Source organism: Phodopus roborovskii, unplaced genomic scaffold, assembly GCF_943737965.1.
Source record: "Phodopus roborovskii unplaced genomic scaffold, PHOROB, whole genome shotgun sequence".
In the NCBI taxonomy this organism is placed as follows: Eukaryota; Metazoa; Chordata; class Mammalia; order Rodentia; family Cricetidae; genus Phodopus; species Phodopus roborovskii.
The window spans coordinates 18,592,564-18,609,435 of NW_026126567.1; the positions used below are offsets into that span (position 1 = coordinate 18,592,564).

Here is a 16,872-nt window from a genome sequence, read left to right on the forward strand (position 1 = left end):
TTCACCACTAACAATTTTCCATGACATTCCCATTGTCAAATAGCATAGTACACACACTGCACAAACTGGTCCTGTTCAAGGGCTGTGCTCCTCGCTCTCACCTGTGGGCTCCAAGGCTCTCATTCATAAACCTAGTCCCACACTCTTCTGTAGATGGTTGTTTGTACTGTCTGGTCCCACTGCTCTTAGCCCCAAATAAACATACACAGGCTTATATTAATTAGAAATTGGCTGGTTTTCTTAATTATTAATCTCAAACTATTAACCTATGTATTTTTACATGGCCTTATCTTACCAAAGAATACACAGTGCAGCCTGTCTTCCCTGTAGCTACATGGCCTCTCCCTCTGACACCTCTCTCTGCCTTCCTCTCCCCAAAATTCTCATCTGGTAGTCCTGCCTGTATTTCCTGCCTGGCTACTGGCCAATTATTCAACTAATTATATTGCAGAAGGACATTCCCCATCACTCTTCAGGAATACAGCATGTTCTTGCTCACCCAGACACTCCATCTTGCTGCCTTCCCTATTTGCTCTTATCCCTCTCCACAGCCTAGCCAACTCCCATCCCTATAGCCATGACTGACCTTACAACCCTCTCCTGTCTCCCAGAAAAGATACGCAGAACACTCTAAGTAAGCACTAACTATCTTAAAATTATATAAATAGAGTATGTACTTTCCCTAGAATGCATTGCAATTTGTCAAGAACAGAGGCTTTGTACTGTACACTTCTTTACACACCGTTGCTCTCGTGCAATGCTTTATAGCTCACAGAAATCTGAGCAATGCACTCTAAGCACATCAGCAATTTAAGTTTGTAGCTGGAGAAGCAGCTCAGGATTTGCCTGGCCTGTGTAGGCCCTGGGTTCTGTCTCCCCTCAGAGAGGGTGGGGTGGGGGCATCAGCAGGTATATGAGGAACATTCATTCAACCAGAGACCTTGTCCCACAAAAGTAGATAAGGAGATTCTTCCTCCCAAAAGTGTTCAATGTTTCTTAATTAAAAGAAAAACCCTCCCTCCAAAAAACAACACCCAGCATACAGATCCAGATTTCTAATTATTCCCTCAAGGGAACCAGTGGGGAAATGCTCATTCAAGAAATATACAGAATAAGTGTGGGGCTTATTATGGTCTTAACAAGAAAATTCTCAAAAACCAAAAAGATGGGGCACCTAGCGGGACCCTGGAGTCAACCAGAAAGCTGCTGACAGCCAAAGCTGAGATAATTTTAACAAGGCAGGTAACAGTACTGGCTTGAGAACCCATTCGGATGCTTCTAAGTGACTGAACAGGTAGAGAAACAAGACCTCTGCAGACCTCCAGGTAACACGCAGACCACCTAAAGCAGTGGTAAAGCAGGTACTTACAGAGTCCATACAATGAAAGCCACTGAAATGCTGAAGTATAGCAAGGCACGGTGGTGCATACCTGTAATCCAAACACTTAAAAGGTGGAGGCAGGAGGGCCAGAGAACAGGCTGAGCCGTATGAGACAGTGTCCCAAAAGAGCAAAGCCAGAAATAAATCTGTAACGATGCTTCAAGTATGAGATGATTTTAAAGAACATGACTAACGTTATCAACACTGAAGATTATACAGTCAGACAGCATGTGACTTAAGTCTGCCTCTGTAGGAAACATTCCAAACTGGATCTACACTATATATAGCACTAAAAGGTAAAGAACAACTGTAAAAACTGAATCTCAACTAATCAAGACAGCACTGAAGTGCCTTAAGCTAATCTTTTAAAAAAGTGTACACTGTAACTAATGACAATGAATTTTGTCAAGCACTTTGTTATACCTATACATTGAAATTCACACATCTTTCTAAGTTCACAGTAAAATTAAGCTAGCCTATTTTACTATGTACAGTGACATCAAACATAACCCTTGCCTGTTGATTCACCACCGCCAACACACTGAACAAGCAACAAAAATTCAAACTAGAAAACTGGCACAGACAAATTCACTCAGATTCAGTTATGACATTTTAGGATCAATACACTATAGAAAAAGCCATGTCCCAGCACGAGGGAGGCAGAGGCAGGCAGATCTGAGTTCAAGGCCAGCTTGTGCTCCACAGAGAGGCCCTAACCCGTCTCAAAAAGGAAAGAAAAGAAACAATGTTACACTAGCCAGGATTTAAAACAGGTAGTGTGTACTCCATGCGCAAATAATGTTGAAAAACAAAAGTTGGGGCTTTGGAGAGTAAACTGTAGTAATGGTTACCATTACCTCATACTACATCTCAAATTGGAATTATGCCATCAAACCTATAAAATGTTTGTAATATAAATCCTAAAGTCACTGGGCAGTGATGGTGCATGCCTTTAATCCCAGTACTTGGAAGGTAGAGGCAGGAGGATCTCGTGAGTTCAAGGGACTACACAGGAAAAAAAAAAAAAAAAAAAAAAAAAAAAAAAAAGGCAAACCAAAACCAAGTCTGATCTCAAGTCTTGGTACCAATAAGGGCTGAGCCATCATGACCTATGAACTGGCCTAAGCATCTTTTGTTGTTTAGTATTTTAGTATCTTGTATATTGTATACAGCAAGACTTCGGAATGACATTTTGTTCATTCTTAGGAAGTATTTTGTGGAATCAAAATAGTCAAATAGAGAGAAAACAATAAAAATGAAAGAACTTAAATTGCCATCCTCTGAATTACCAGGCTATACTTAAGAGAAAATTCTAAAAACAGAAAGGGAGAAGGGGAAGAGGCGATGTAAAAACCTCTCAAAATGGACAAGAAATTAGACTAGTTTCGTTTTCGTTAACATCTTCTTTAATAAGACATTAATTACAGCACACGTGAGGTCCCAAGTGTGTCACCTAAACATGGGGGTGAGTGTGGAAACAAGTTTAATGCGAACCCCATTCCTTTTGACAACTAACATAAATACAGAGTACAAACAGATCAATTTCCTCTCGCTAGTTTGTATCACCTTTAAAGAGAACATATCAGTTTTTAAACACATCTGTCTGTTAAAGAATCTCCAAATTACAAAAAGGTCTGAATTATCATCTTCTCCTTACAGCAAATTTAGCTGAAACAGGAAAGAGGACCATGCTGGCAATCCCTGTGCTAAGACGGGAGATTCGTCAACTATTCCCTATCTGAAATACAGACTGAAAAATGGTGTCTTTAGTGCTTACACAACAGTTAAATATAAGATCGAAAGGTTTTATTCTTAATTACAGTGAGACAAATGAAATATTCTCTGAATAGCCAGTCTGATACAAAGAAATTTCCATCTGTGTAAAGCACTTCCAAAAGCTCTAGAAATGTCATTTTATTAGCACATCCGTGAGATCAACATGTAAAATCTAATTTCAGTCAGCAACATTTTCGCAAACAATGGGCACCAAGTCTGAAAAGCAGGAAATTAAACAGAGTAACAGGACTGTACTCAGTGACACTGGGGACAGGGCACTGAGGCTCTTGCTCGAGATAGTCCTCCAAACTGAGTGGCACAGGACAGGTGGTCAGAGTTTACCACGCTGCCACCGAATGCAATGGCTACAGCAGCAAAAGGGGAGTCACCTGTCACCCACAGGTCAATATGCAGCTCTAAGTAGCTGTCAGTATTTATCTCAATGTACTTCCGATTACATCAAGTTTTAAACTTAAACCAAATTATTAACAGCAGATTTATGTGTACTCCAGCCAACAAAAGAACACTAGAACACCAGACTAGTCTTCCTTAACAGGCAGAATTTGCCTTATCCAACTGAACAAATGTGAACACTGGCCCATTGTAACATTTTGCTAATTCAGGAAGTCAAACTAGACAGTCTTTAATTTTTAGGAGCCAGCGTTAAGTTCCTAAAAGTATGTTTTCCTTAAAAGACAAAGAACATTCTGGGAATTAACCTGGCACAAATCATTCCAATCTTTCTGTTAAATGCAAAAATCCATTCATAAAATTAACTAAGTAACTTTTAAAATCTCTCTCGAAAATTATGGTTCATTTCCAAACTAAAGAATTGGAACCATTTTCAAAATACCCATTATAAGACACAGGTCCTTACAGGTCACACTTGTTCCATCATACCTTGTCCAAAAACCCATTCCATTCCGGCTTAGGCTTTGGGAGCCAATCTTTCAGAAGGGCTCACTGGCAATCCTACCAATGTTATGGATTGTATCTGTTATACCTACAATGTACTCCCAGCTGGCAAGTAGAGCCCATCCACTGAACAAGTTTGAATTCTTCAATGTCAAGCACAGGAAATGATCAGAAGTGGGAATGACACATGACTGCACACAGGCTGCAGCAGCTCCGTTTTAACCTGCATTGGCTGCCAATAAGTCATGCGCACAATTTACTGAATGAGTCTGCTCTAGTCTAACAAACCTGCCACTGCGCTGAGAAAGGGAGATGGTTGCTCTTGCAACTCTAGCTCAGCAATTCACTTCTATAATAAGGCAAATAATAAGAAGTGAGAACAGAATTTCTAGAACCGTTTATCTTGTGATGTTGTAAAATCAAAGCGCTACTTTATTAAATGAGTTATTTTACACAATATGAACATCAATATAATTACAATTGTAAAAAAATTTTATAACAAGAATGGACTGATTCTTCAGATTTCCAAATCAGAGTCAACTGTACATTTACACAGAATTCTCTTTGCATGAAGCCCGAAGGGAACAGCATAAAAATGAGTGTTTCTGTAGCCCCTTTATTTTTGCTGATCAACAGTTTGTTTTAAAAAAGCAGTTGCAGGTTTGTTACCTAAGGTCTGTGACAGTAGAAGAGTCAAAGGTGTCATGAGTTCACCTGTAAGACAAAAGGAAAAGCATCAGTAACTGCAGTGACCGACAGCATTTCAAATAGCTAAAATGAAAGACTATCAAGATGCCAAAGTGGTGGCTTTGTCAACTGGGTACTACAGATAGAAATCATTCCCAAACACACATACATATGTACCACTACATAGCCAGGCAATAAACCCAACCACACATGAAGGTTAAATGGGTAACTTAAATTGGGAGTTTCTACAGTTTTTTTTCTCTATTTTAATACAGAGAAGCTCTGCCTAGCACTATAAATAAGCAAAAGAGACATAAAAATGTACTCAGTAAATTGCTCTGGATTTCTGGGAGAAGACCCTTGTGCCTTTGAAGTGACTACTCTCTTAGAGCTGACAAGTCTCTCATTCCAGGATCAAAGCTGGCTTTTCCCTCTATCTTTGGCTATAGTTGTAAAAACCCGAGTGTTTCAAAGGAATGAATTGAGAGGGTCCTGGGGAAAGGGCTCTTACCAATCATAAATTATTTTACTAGAATACTTTACAATTTATACTGAATACTATTATTTAGCTCTGTTGCAAAAGTTAAACTTTAAAGTTAAGTCAGGAAGTCTCAGCTAGAGGCAGAGATCTAGTCCACAGCTGAGGAGATACAGTTTTGCTCCTAAATTACAAACCCAGGCCGACAAAGCAGCAGAGAGATCAGTTACCTGTAAACCACTCTATGCCTGCACGTCGGCCAGCTCTGGGGGGAGGGGAGTCTTGGGGTGCTTGCTCTCAAAGTGCTGCTTGAAGGTCTTCGGGTCTGGCATCTGCGTCTAATTTACAAAGTGGGTGAAAAACAAGAACCAGAGTTTATGCAAGAAAGAATGCACGCGCAACATGCACTGCAAGATGCCTTTAACTTCCTACTTGTAGCCAGCATATGAAAAGTATCTTACAACAAAGAAATTCCTAACATTTCACACATGAAGAGCAATAGCACATAAAGTATTTCATGTCATTACAGCAAACAGGGCATCTACTCATTAAGCAGTCAATCTGAATTCTCACAGAACCTTGACAGTAGTCTTTGACTTCTACAATCATGCTCGTTTTACAGGCTGGAGAATCTAATAGGGAGCATAGTCCGCCTGAGAGCTATGTTTCAACTCAGTTCTAGATTCTCCTAGAACACATTAATGACCACCTTCATGTATTTACTTATTTATTAACACTCTACTACATAAATTAAAAGTTTGTTTTTTAAGATTTTTGAAGTGTATTTTTAGGGGCTAGGGACATGGTTCAGCATTTACAGTGCCTGTTACACAGGAGGATCTGGATTTGGTATCCACATAAAAGTCAAGCATGATTACATGAGAACTCTGCAACAAAACAAGGAGATCCCCATAGCATGAGGGCCAGCCAGTCTAGCCTACTGGTGAGCTGTGGGTTCAGAGAGCTGTGGGGAGCGATAGTGGATGACCCCGATGTCTCCACATGTATGTGTACATGTATGCACCTGCACATACTCATTAACTCATGCACACACCACATCTGACAAAATATACCTTTAAAGGAAGGGCCTGGTACGTCTTTCTTACTAAACTAATAGCATTTAATTTCACTCAATTTCATTATTATGACCAAGGTTCAACACCATCATGATACTGTCAGATCCCCCTCTAAATGACAACTTTCATGTAGTTAGGAACTGCTATTTGTAAAGACTTCAACACATGATTAACTTCAATCTAACAATCATGTCTTAGCAAGATCCCTTCCCATCCACACCATCAATCTTATTCAAGTACAGGGTTTAAAAACATTGTGTCTATACACCAGACCAACCCGACTGTGCTATTTTTCCCTCTAACACTCTGTTAACCTCAAGGGTAATGAACTTGCACAGACAGACAGAGGCTAGAATTTAAATTGAGACTGCCTAGACTCAGGTACTATCTCTTCTTACTCTGGATCACATGCACAAACTATACAATTCATGTGTGGATTAGGTATGTGAGAATACAGGTAAAACACCTGGCTCCATCCTTACACGTGGCAAGTGAATTCCAACAACTCTTTAAACACATCAGTTCTACAAAGAGTCCTAAAAATGTGAATAGTCACATGGCAGTACATGTACCCAAACCGTAGATCTGGTGGAGATGGAGGAAAGACAACTATACAAACAGCATTATATTCATTAACGCCACACAAAGTTTAGCCTTATCCACGTAAGAATGCAGTTGGGAACTTTTTACAACACCCAAAGTTATAAGCTATAACAAAGTTTTATTATAAGCTCTATGAAAACACCTTTATTCTACACAAGGAAAAGAACTTTGTTTTCTCCACCATTTTCCTGCACGCACAGCCACGGGAACCACACAGAAAATGTTTCTCGGATGTTTGACCATAGGTGGATTCCTAAAAGAAAACCACTCAAATCTGAGTTCAAATAAACCATCCATGTTGTTGTGTGGGGTGGGTGGGGGAGTTGAGCTATCCATATTTGTAGGACAAGAACTGTCCATGAGGAAGCAGCTGTGGGGTGCCTTACCCTACAGACTGTGCAGGTGTATATTAAGGCAGCTTTGGCAGCAGCCTTTTGGTCGTGTCCTTGTTTCTTCTTTTGTCCAGCCTGCTTTTTGGCATTTTTCTGCTGAGACTGAATCTTCTGCTGTCCACGAGCCATATCTAAAAACAAAAGGTTGGGCATTGGAGTGAGTCCTTCATCCTAACAGAGCAATTTAAGTATTTAGTCATTTTCTAGTAGTTTTCTTTCAGTAATCTCAGAGTTGACTATCTATTTTTTTAAAATTACTTTTATTTCATGAACATTCCTGTTTTTCCTGCATGTATGTCTGTGTGAAAGTGTCAGATCCCCTGAACCTGGAGTTACAGGCAGTAATGAGCCACTACATGGGTGCTGGGAATTGAACTCAGCTCCTCTGGAAAAGCAGCCAGTGCTCTTAACTGACGAGCCATCTCTAGTATTGACTTAAATTTTATAGAGATGTGTTCAGCAAGCCATATGAATGGAATTTTAAACTCCCATACAATGCTGCTAGATTACCAAAGTACAAAGCTACCACAGAAATCTGGTTGGTAGTTGGGTACACTGTGACCTAGTATTCCTCTCCTGGTACATGTTCAACAGAATCAAATGTTATGTATACCAAGATGTTCATAGTGCCTGTTCTAAAACTAGAGATTCTAGCTCAAAAATCAATCAGTTGTAAAAAACAGATTACACACAGAGAAATGTCAGACATCATTAAAAATAGTCACTTCTGGCCAGACCTGGTGGCACACACTTTAATCCAGGCACTCAGGTGCAGAGGTAGGTGGATCGCTTGTGAATCTGAGGTTAGTGAGTATGGTCTACACAGAAAGTTCCAGGCCAGCCAGGGCTACAAAATGAGACTCTGCCTCAAAAAACAAACCAAAGAAACTCTTTCTACAAAGTTTGTATCTCAATGTCAAGGGAAGAGGGCAGTTAGAAAGAAACCACATTGCACAAAACTTCAAAACAGATAGTCACAGCTAAAGAGGTCACTTTGCTATTTATGGAGTAATGACTGGAGAGAGATGACAGGAGAGGCATTCGGTGGGTGCTGGAAATGTTTTCTACCTTAAAGCAGGTAATGATTATAAGGTATGTACACTTGTTTCTAAAAATTCAATCATCAGGGCTGGGAAAGGAAGAGCAAAGGCCCTGTCTCAGCACTTGGAGGCAGAGGGAGGAAGGCTTCATGCTCTGGCCAACCTGGCCTACAGAGGAAGACCATATCCCACCCCCAAAAAACTCCAAGTTTATTGAGCTGTATACACACCTAAGTTGGTTTTTTATTTTTTTTTTTTTCCCTTCACTTTACTGGATGTAGTGCTCCAAAGTTTCGTCTTCCTTCAATATTTGATTATAAAGGTAATCAAGTGACAAAGTTAATCTCCCTACTAAGCATCCATTATGTCTTACAACTGTACAACTTTTTTTTTAAGTGCCACCAGCTAATCCTCTAAGAGGTCACAGGGACACAGCAATTGTTCCTTTCAGTCCTTAGATTTCATTAAACTAGTATGCTATCAAATGTTCCTTTAAGAGTTCTTTCCCACGAGGAAACACCAACCAGCGCACTTATTTGTGTGCGTGCAGAAAAACAGGAGCATGGAGCATTTGGAGAGGTCAGTGGACAACTTCCGGATTCCAACGCAGACCCTCAAGGCTCGACAGAAAGCACCTTCATCTGCTCAGCCACCTGGCAGGCCCAGCCACACAAATTACAAAGACAAATTAGCCCCCTAGTATAAAGGTACCTTTTACAAAGGTGAAAATGTCTTCCTACTCTTTGCTACTGACAGCCTGAGTGAACAAAAATGCGTTAAAACAAATTGTAACCTTCGAGAGTCCTGTGAAAACCAGACTGCTAGTTAGGCAGCACAAAGTAAACCTGTTCACACAAGAACTAGGAGATGAGTGCTTTTGAAACTTATGAAAGTTAGATTCTATGTCATTTTGAAGAGCACTGTAATTACATTTTAAACTTTGAAATCACTGAAAAACATGAACATACAAGGACCTTACTAGAAGAGGGCTGGCCCTTTCTGACTGGAACCCTCATTAGTTACTGGATATAAAGTCTATAAAGTGTTTCACACAACAGTCGAGCTCTCCACCCAACCTCCCTGCCCCCAATGGAAACTGGACGAATGTACACTTACTGGACACATTCCCACTAGTGTTACACAACGAACTGAAAGTCTGATAAAATAGACAGGAAAATTAATGCTTTCCTATAAAGCCTGTCCAGTCTTTCATCAACTCCAAGAATGTTTCATATGCTAGCCTAATAGAAGAACTCCATTTCCATCAAGCCAAAAAGCAGCTGTTTATCATACAGATTACACTTCATTTTTGTGTTTTAAACCAATCTGTTATCAATTCTAAGTCCAATGGCATTGGGGGGGGGGCGGGTTGTTCTGTTTAGTTTTTTTGAGACAGGGTTTCTCTGTGTAGTCCTGGCTGTCTTGGGACTCTGTAGACCAGGCTGGCCTCAAACTCAAGAGATCTACCTGACTCTCTCTGCCTCCCAAGTGCTGAGATTAAAGGAGTGTGCCATTACACCCATTGCATATTTAGAAGTACATTTTGATGGTGGGTCTTCAATCTATGTACACAACACTTTGAAAACATTCTTAATGTCCTTCTGTCTTAGTATCAGACCCTTGCTAAAACATCTGGTTATCTCACACTTCTTAATCCTCCCATACAATATGGTTAGGTATGCAAAGACATTACTTTGAGGGACAGTCCTTAAGAATTTTAATGCTTGCTCTATTAAGTTACAAAACAGCACATCATTGATTCCAGGACTTTCCAGGCAACCCAGAAGTTAAAACAGCTATTTTGGTAACCTTTTCATGTACTGTACATTTAAAAACAACGTCATCAGATAAGCAAAAACTATTTTTTAACTTTTGAATTTAGGGCTTCCTCCTAAAACACGACAGAACAGGTAAGACTTAACCCATTTTCTTTACCGCCTAACAACAGTAACAAAATGGCATGTGACCATTTGTTCTTTAAGACAAAACGTATCTATCTGCCAGGCAAAGGAAATCTGCTCCACCAGGTAGGCTGCGTGGGGCAGGCCCCTAACTTCTGACAGCACACTGGCACGGGTTTCCTTTCTGAAAGCACAAGTGCAAGCGAAGCAACCACCTGCTTTCGGACAGCTCAACTTACGACTTGCTCTTGACCAGCCCCTCGAGTTTTCGACAAAACCCTACGAATAAACCGCTCCCTGATTAAGTGCGACCAATTGAAAGGCGATTAATCGTTTGCAGACAGTTACCCGCTGATTTTTTTAAATGAAACTTTTAATTCCCCCCGGAGGCTGCAAAGGAGCTAAGAACCAGGAAAGAGTTCTTGGAAAACAACAGCTCTTGAGAAGGAGGCAAAAAGTAAAGCCCGGCCCTGAGGGGGCCTCTTAAAGCCAAACAACTTACTCTGAGGCTGGGGAGCCAGGAAATGGGCTCGCACTCTGCAACTAGCCCGAGGAAGAGGCCCCGGCCGGCTCCGCAGCCCGACCCCGGCTTTGAGCACCCGATCGCGACCCACTCCACCCCGCAGCTGCAGCCGAGCCCGCCCGAGGCCTCGGCGGCCCGCAGCCCCGCGCCTGCTCCGCACGGAGCCCGCCGCCCGGCCCGGCCTCCCGCCGCCGCGTGCCTCCCACCCCGGCTCCCGCCCGCGTCCCGCGGCGTCGCTCACCCGGGCCGGAGCCGGTCTGGCGTCCGAGAGACCGCGCAGCGCGAGAAGGAGCCGGGCAGGACGAGCAGGGAAGGAAGGGACGCGCCCCGCACCGCTTGGGGCCTCCGCCACCCGCCGAGGACGGACCGAGCAGAGCCGGGAGCACAACAGCCCGCGCCTCGCACGCACACCCGCCGCAGCGCGCGCCCGCCGCGCCTGAGCCCGAGGCAGGCCCGTCTGCTCGTGCGCGCGCACGCCGCGCCGCGCCGCACTCCCAGCCGCCTCAGCGCCGCCGGCCCGCCCGCCCGCCCGCGGGGCCCCGCCCTCGCCTTCCTGCCGCCGCTCCGCCCCGCCCCTCTCGCACGCCCGCGCCTTTCCGGTCGTGCGGGCCAATGGCAGCTCTCCGCTGTTACATAAGCGCGGAGGGGCGGGGCCTAGGACGGGAACTGCAGGGCCAGCGCCCTGCTCCCGGCTTCCTGCCCGCCCGCAGCGCAGGTGCGTGACCTCGGGCCTGCGGGCGCTGGTCGGCCCGGCGGCTAGCTGTAGATGCCTCGCTCGTTCGCCTGCCTGCTCACCCGCCGCCGCCGCCGCCGCCTTCGTGCTTCCCTGGCCGGCCGGGCGCCCGATGAGGCGCTAGCGGCGCCGGCCAGGGAGACGCCAGGGCCTCCGCGTGGCCGCCGCTCGGCCGTGACCCCCTTGTCAGGCTTGCAGCCATTGTTCTCTCACCGGTTCCGTGCCTTTGACCCGCCCGGGGCTTTTCACTGAGTTGGAGACTTGAGCCTCATCATCTGGTTGTTCAGTGCCCCCGGGCCCGCTTGGCCTGCTGAGGTTGGCTACTGGATTGCTGATAATTGGGGATTAAAAAAAAAAAAGAGTAAAAGGTCACACTCCCTGCCATCACGTGATTGAGACCACGTAGTAAGCTCCAAATACCCGATTAAGAGCGATTGCAGTTGTAACGATGAGAATGTTTCTACTGATGTTTAGAAAAGATGTAAATATCTGCCGTTACCCTCCTTACCTCCAATATGCTGCTTCCCAATTAGATCTAATTAGATACACTGTATTTGTGGCCTTAAGAAAAAAAAAAAAATGGCTGTGTAGTCCAGGCTGTCCTAGATAGAACTCTGATTCTTCCGCCTTCACAGGAGCTACTTGACTGTCACCACGCCCAGCCTGAATCTCAAATTTGTTTGGCAGTTCCCAAGGAATAGTCTAATTTACCTGGACTGTGATAGCTTTGTTGAAGGATTGTTTAAACTAGCTAGAAATAAGATAGCTTGCTCCATACTGCATGTGGGTGGGATACAATATTAAGTGCAGTGTAGCTGGACAATGATTGAAGTGTGCTTATCTTTTACTCTTTCGGGCCTTACACTCGTGTGCCTTTGTTACAATTTAGTTATATGTCTTAAGTTTTGTTACTATTGCTGATGGTAAGCTATAAACTCAGTTTTATTACTGATTGCCAGCGCTCAGCCATGTGCTGAAAAATGATTATTGAGCAGAATATGTCTAAGAGAATGGGATTTGAAATACATAGCATGAAGCTACAACGTTAATACCCTTTTTAAAAAAAATACTTATTTTATGTATATGAGTGACCTGCATACCAGATCTCTTTACAGAGGACCTCTGGAGGAACAGCTAGTGCTCTTAACTGCTGGCCATTTCTCTAGTCCACCCCCATGACATTCATATCTTAATAGTTATCACGTTTATAATTACATTAACCTGTCTTGTGGAAGGAGATACTTGAAGTCTCTAGGGAAATTCAAAGAACTGTTTGTCTAGCCGTTGATGGCAATGGACAGTGGAAAGGGACCATGAAGTCTGTGGGGGCACAGATGAGCTGGGTCTGATGATTTCAATTGTGAAATAGAATTGGCGTGTTGTTCTTTTCTCCCATGAATTAGGGGGAATAGTCATAAATGCCAGTGTTACTTGATTCTTTTTTTTTTTTTTTCTTTGATTCATATATCATTTGAGAATGTGATAAAAGCTATAGGTAGAGTATTTCAGGACCGTGCTTTATTAGTCAGGGTGTGTCTAAGGAATTGCTAGGTGTCCAGTGATAGCCCTGCCTGATGCCATCAGTACCCCCATTTTCAGTTGTAGCATCTAAAAAAGAAGCAGGGTGTAGTGGCCCATGACTTTAATCCCAGCACTCAGGAAGCAGAGGCAGGACCATCTCTTGAGTTCCAGGCCAGCCTGATCTATAAATCGAGTTCCAGAACAGCCAGGGCTGTAACACAGAGAAACCCAATCTTGAGGGAGAAAAAGGAAAGAAATGTTTAGAGACATTTACAGATATCCCTGCAGAATCAGAATTTACAGCAGTAAACTTGAAAGCATTTCCTTTGTTGCCTCCTCTTTATCTGCACAATGGTTTTCTGAGATTTCCACCCAGACCCTCTTGTCCTTCTCTCTGCTTTCATCTTTGAAGGAGTCGCCTTTATTTCCTTGTCTAAGCACCATTGCCTAGAGACTATGGTATAATGGTAATTGTGTGTGATGACTAGGGAGTTTGAAATATAAAGGAAAAGGTCTGGAAATGGATAAGATGGAGCATGTGTGTGGCGGCAGTTGGTGAAGGGCGGTGCCTTTGCTTTGCTACCAGCTGGTGTCTTGCTTCGATTACAGGAATGTGACAGCAGTAGATGTGAGCTCCTTTGGATTTCTGTACACATTTCTAGTTTTAATTTGGAAAACTATGGTACTTCTGGTAACATTTTTCTTTTCTGCTTATAGACAGTTTCTCTAAGATACTATGCAGTAAGAACTTGCTGAGTTTCTATCCACATCCACAATGGAGTGAAGATGCCTCTCTGGAGATGGAGGAGGTGTATCGGTCTGTTGGGATGTTTGTTGGGAACCCTAGGGTGAAGCAAGTGGTGAATAACCACCAGCTTAGCAGTGCGCAATACATAGATTATTTGAGAGAGTTTTTCAGTTTCTCTGTGGTGGCTAAAACGATACCTTAATTAATAAAGTGGCAACAGGGTTTATTAGAAAACAAAAGAGACTCTGGAGTCAGATGCTAGTGAGAGATCACTGACTCAGGTCTGACAAATGGGGAACCTGCACGAGACTGAACTAGACTCCCTTAACGTAGGTGACAATGGTGTGACTGGGACAGTATCTGAGGCCACTGGCAGTGGGTCCAGGATCTAACACTAATGCACAAACTGACTTAGTGGAGCCCATTCTGTGTGGAGAGATACCATGCCCCGCCTAGACATGGGTGTGGGGGTGGAGAGGTGCCTTCGTCCTGCCACAACTAGTTGATGGGACAGACTTAGTAGACTTCTTAGAGGAGGCCTTACCCTCTCCGAGGAGCAGACAGGAGGAGGGAGAGGGAATTGGAATTGGAATGTAAAAAAAGAAAAAGAAGAAAAGTGCCATGGTTCAGGCTAGGCATGGAAGCTCACACCCGTAAGTCGTCCAGTACCCAGGACAACAAAGCAGGAGGATAGCCACGAATGAGAGGCTGTAGTGAGTTCAAGTACAGCCTGAGCTCCAAGTCAGATCTTGTCTCAAAAAACAAAACAAAACACTACCACCACCTCCAACAACCCAGAACAAATCCACAGAGAGGCTCCCATTTCTGTGGAGCTTTCCCTGGAGGTGATAGTACTGAGTAATGGCAGCTGTAAGCTGAGAAATGTCTCCTTTGCTGCCTCCTCTTTACCGGCACAGTGTCTGCTTGAGATTCTTTGAGACTGCCACCCAGACCCTCCTGTCCTCTCCTGAGCTTTCCATCCTTGAAGGAGCCTCATTCACTTTTGTGGTTCCAGATGTCACGCTTCAGATGACCCCTGCATTTCCAGCCCTGGTTCCAGCTTCCTGTCCGCACTGACATTTCCAGATGCCCATTGCCCACCTCTGCCTTCATGTTTCAGAGGCATTTCACATTGGTGTCAGACTGTATTGACTCTATGGAGCCATTGATTATAAGATTTTACAACATGCTACCAATTGGGCTATGATGTAATGCTAAGGTGGCCTTGATTATAAGGTAAATCTTGATTTCAGCAGGACTAAAGGAAGTTTAAGTACTAACGTGGGCTGTTAGGACAACATCAAAAAGAACAAAAATAATGAAGTACTTAGACACAGCCTGACTGAGAGAGACTCAACTTGTCTTCTGAAAACCCAGCAACGTTTTGAAAAACAGTGATGAAGAGCTAAGTAAATGGAAAGGCGCCTACCTTCACTGTGTCAGTCGGGAGATTCCTTTTTGTTCAGGTGGAAGCCCCAGCCTATAGAACCGGTGCTGCTCACATTTGGGGTGAGCCTTCTCACCTCAAAGAGCAGTCTAGAAAATCCCTCACAGACATTTCCAAAGGCTTGCCTCCTAGATGACCCTGTCAAGTTCACAGTAGTAACCATCAGAGCAGCCAAAGAATGCCCAACGCTAGTACCAAAAACAATCCAGCAGGGTAAAGAAAAGTCTTTTAAATAAATGGTCCTGTGGCAACTGGGTGTCCATGAATGAGGTTCAACTAAAGCACAAAATAATCTGCCAAGATATAACAAACCCTGCTGTCACATGGAGAAGCTTTAGGTGTTTCTGTGTGTATTCATCTTATCCATGTAGCCAGCATTCAGCATAACCCTTGGCATGATGTGGGTGCCTAGGACATGTTTGTGGAATAAATGTGTTCCCCGGATGATGGGGAGGCCTACGGGAATCTAAGAGCTGCATTCCACTGACAGTAGCATCACCTCACCTGACAGTTCTGGCCTGGTTATCTGGCTGCACCCAGACAGGCTTTGTGCTCCCTGCAGCCCTGGTCTATGTCTTTACTGCAGCTCCTGGCACATAGTAAGTAAGCAGTCCAAGTGAATGGATGAACTGCAGCTTCTGGGTTATGAAAGCACAGCTGGCTATTGATGTGGCCGATGTTTGGAAACAAGTGCCCTCTCTCGGGATCCTACCAAGTGCAACAGTAAAAGACATTAGAACACATAAGCCACCAAGACAGAAGACCTTTGTCACAGGAAAGGAGAGGGTTTTATCCTGGACAGCAGCTATCAAGTCTAGGTGAAACTGAGCAGTTGGAGGCTGAAAGCTGTGGGACCGAGTAGAGGTTTCAGCTGGATACAGAACACCCTTCCCTGTCCCTCCTTATCCCAGCTGAGCCTGGGAACAGATAGTTTTCATCTCCAGCCTAAGACTGGGAGGATTTTTCTGAGAACTGGGAATTCTCTCAACCCAATAGAAATAACTAAAGATACAGGTAACTGCAGTTCTGCCAGATCTGTTTGCAATGAGTCCATTTGAAAAGGGCTAGCTCCCTTCACAGACCTCCCAGTCAGTCCAGAGCTTGCTCTATTGTGTGATCTAACACCAAGGATAACCACACATTGGAAACCCAACAGCAACTGGAGAAGAAAGCAACCTCAGGAATAGACTGCCGAGAAAGAAAACTTCAGAGACCCATGGGAGAGACACTGGCCTTAAAAAAGACTGAACCAGAGTACAGGCCTGGTGCTATTTTAGAATAAAGGAACACTGGAGAAGAGAAAAACCAATTTTAATGTTGCTCCATCTACCTCCGGTAGAAGTGCTGGCTTAGGAGAAAGGCTGAGAGATAAAACTGGAAAAATTCTAGGAAGAAGCATAAGAAAGCAGAGAAACTGTGGTGTTATATGTGTTTAATCTCACTACACAGGAGGCAGAAGCAGGCAGATTCACACAGCCCCAGACCCCAGGTTTACAGTGAAACCCTGTCTCAGACAAGCAGTTAGAAAATATGAGAGGAAAAGACAATCAAGGGATGATTTCAGTACCCCAACATTTAACTAAGAAGGATTCCAGAGAAGGACAGAGTAACCAGAGAAGAAGGAATCATAGAAATGTAATTACGAAAACTC

At 43.7% G+C, this 16,872-nt stretch overlaps 1 protein-coding gene across 1 annotated transcript; it reads right to left on the reverse strand.

Annotated features, from left to right (window-relative positions):
- Positions 1 to 3,280: 3,280 nt before the first annotated feature.
- Znf706 (zinc finger protein 706) lies at positions 3,281 to 11,219 on the reverse strand. The gene is made up of 4 exons (XM_051202757.1): positions 11,014 to 11,219; positions 7,303 to 7,439; positions 5,468 to 5,575; positions 3,281 to 4,786 (listed from the first exon to the last, which is right to left on the reverse strand). The coding sequence occupies exons 2-3, from the start codon at positions 7,435 to 7,437 to the stop codon at positions 5,480 to 5,482; spliced, it is 231 nt and encodes a 76-aa protein (XP_051058714.1). The 5' UTR covers positions 7,438 to 7,439; positions 11,014 to 11,219; the 3' UTR covers positions 3,281 to 4,786; positions 5,468 to 5,479.
- Positions 11,220 to 16,872: the final 5,653 nt, after the last annotated feature.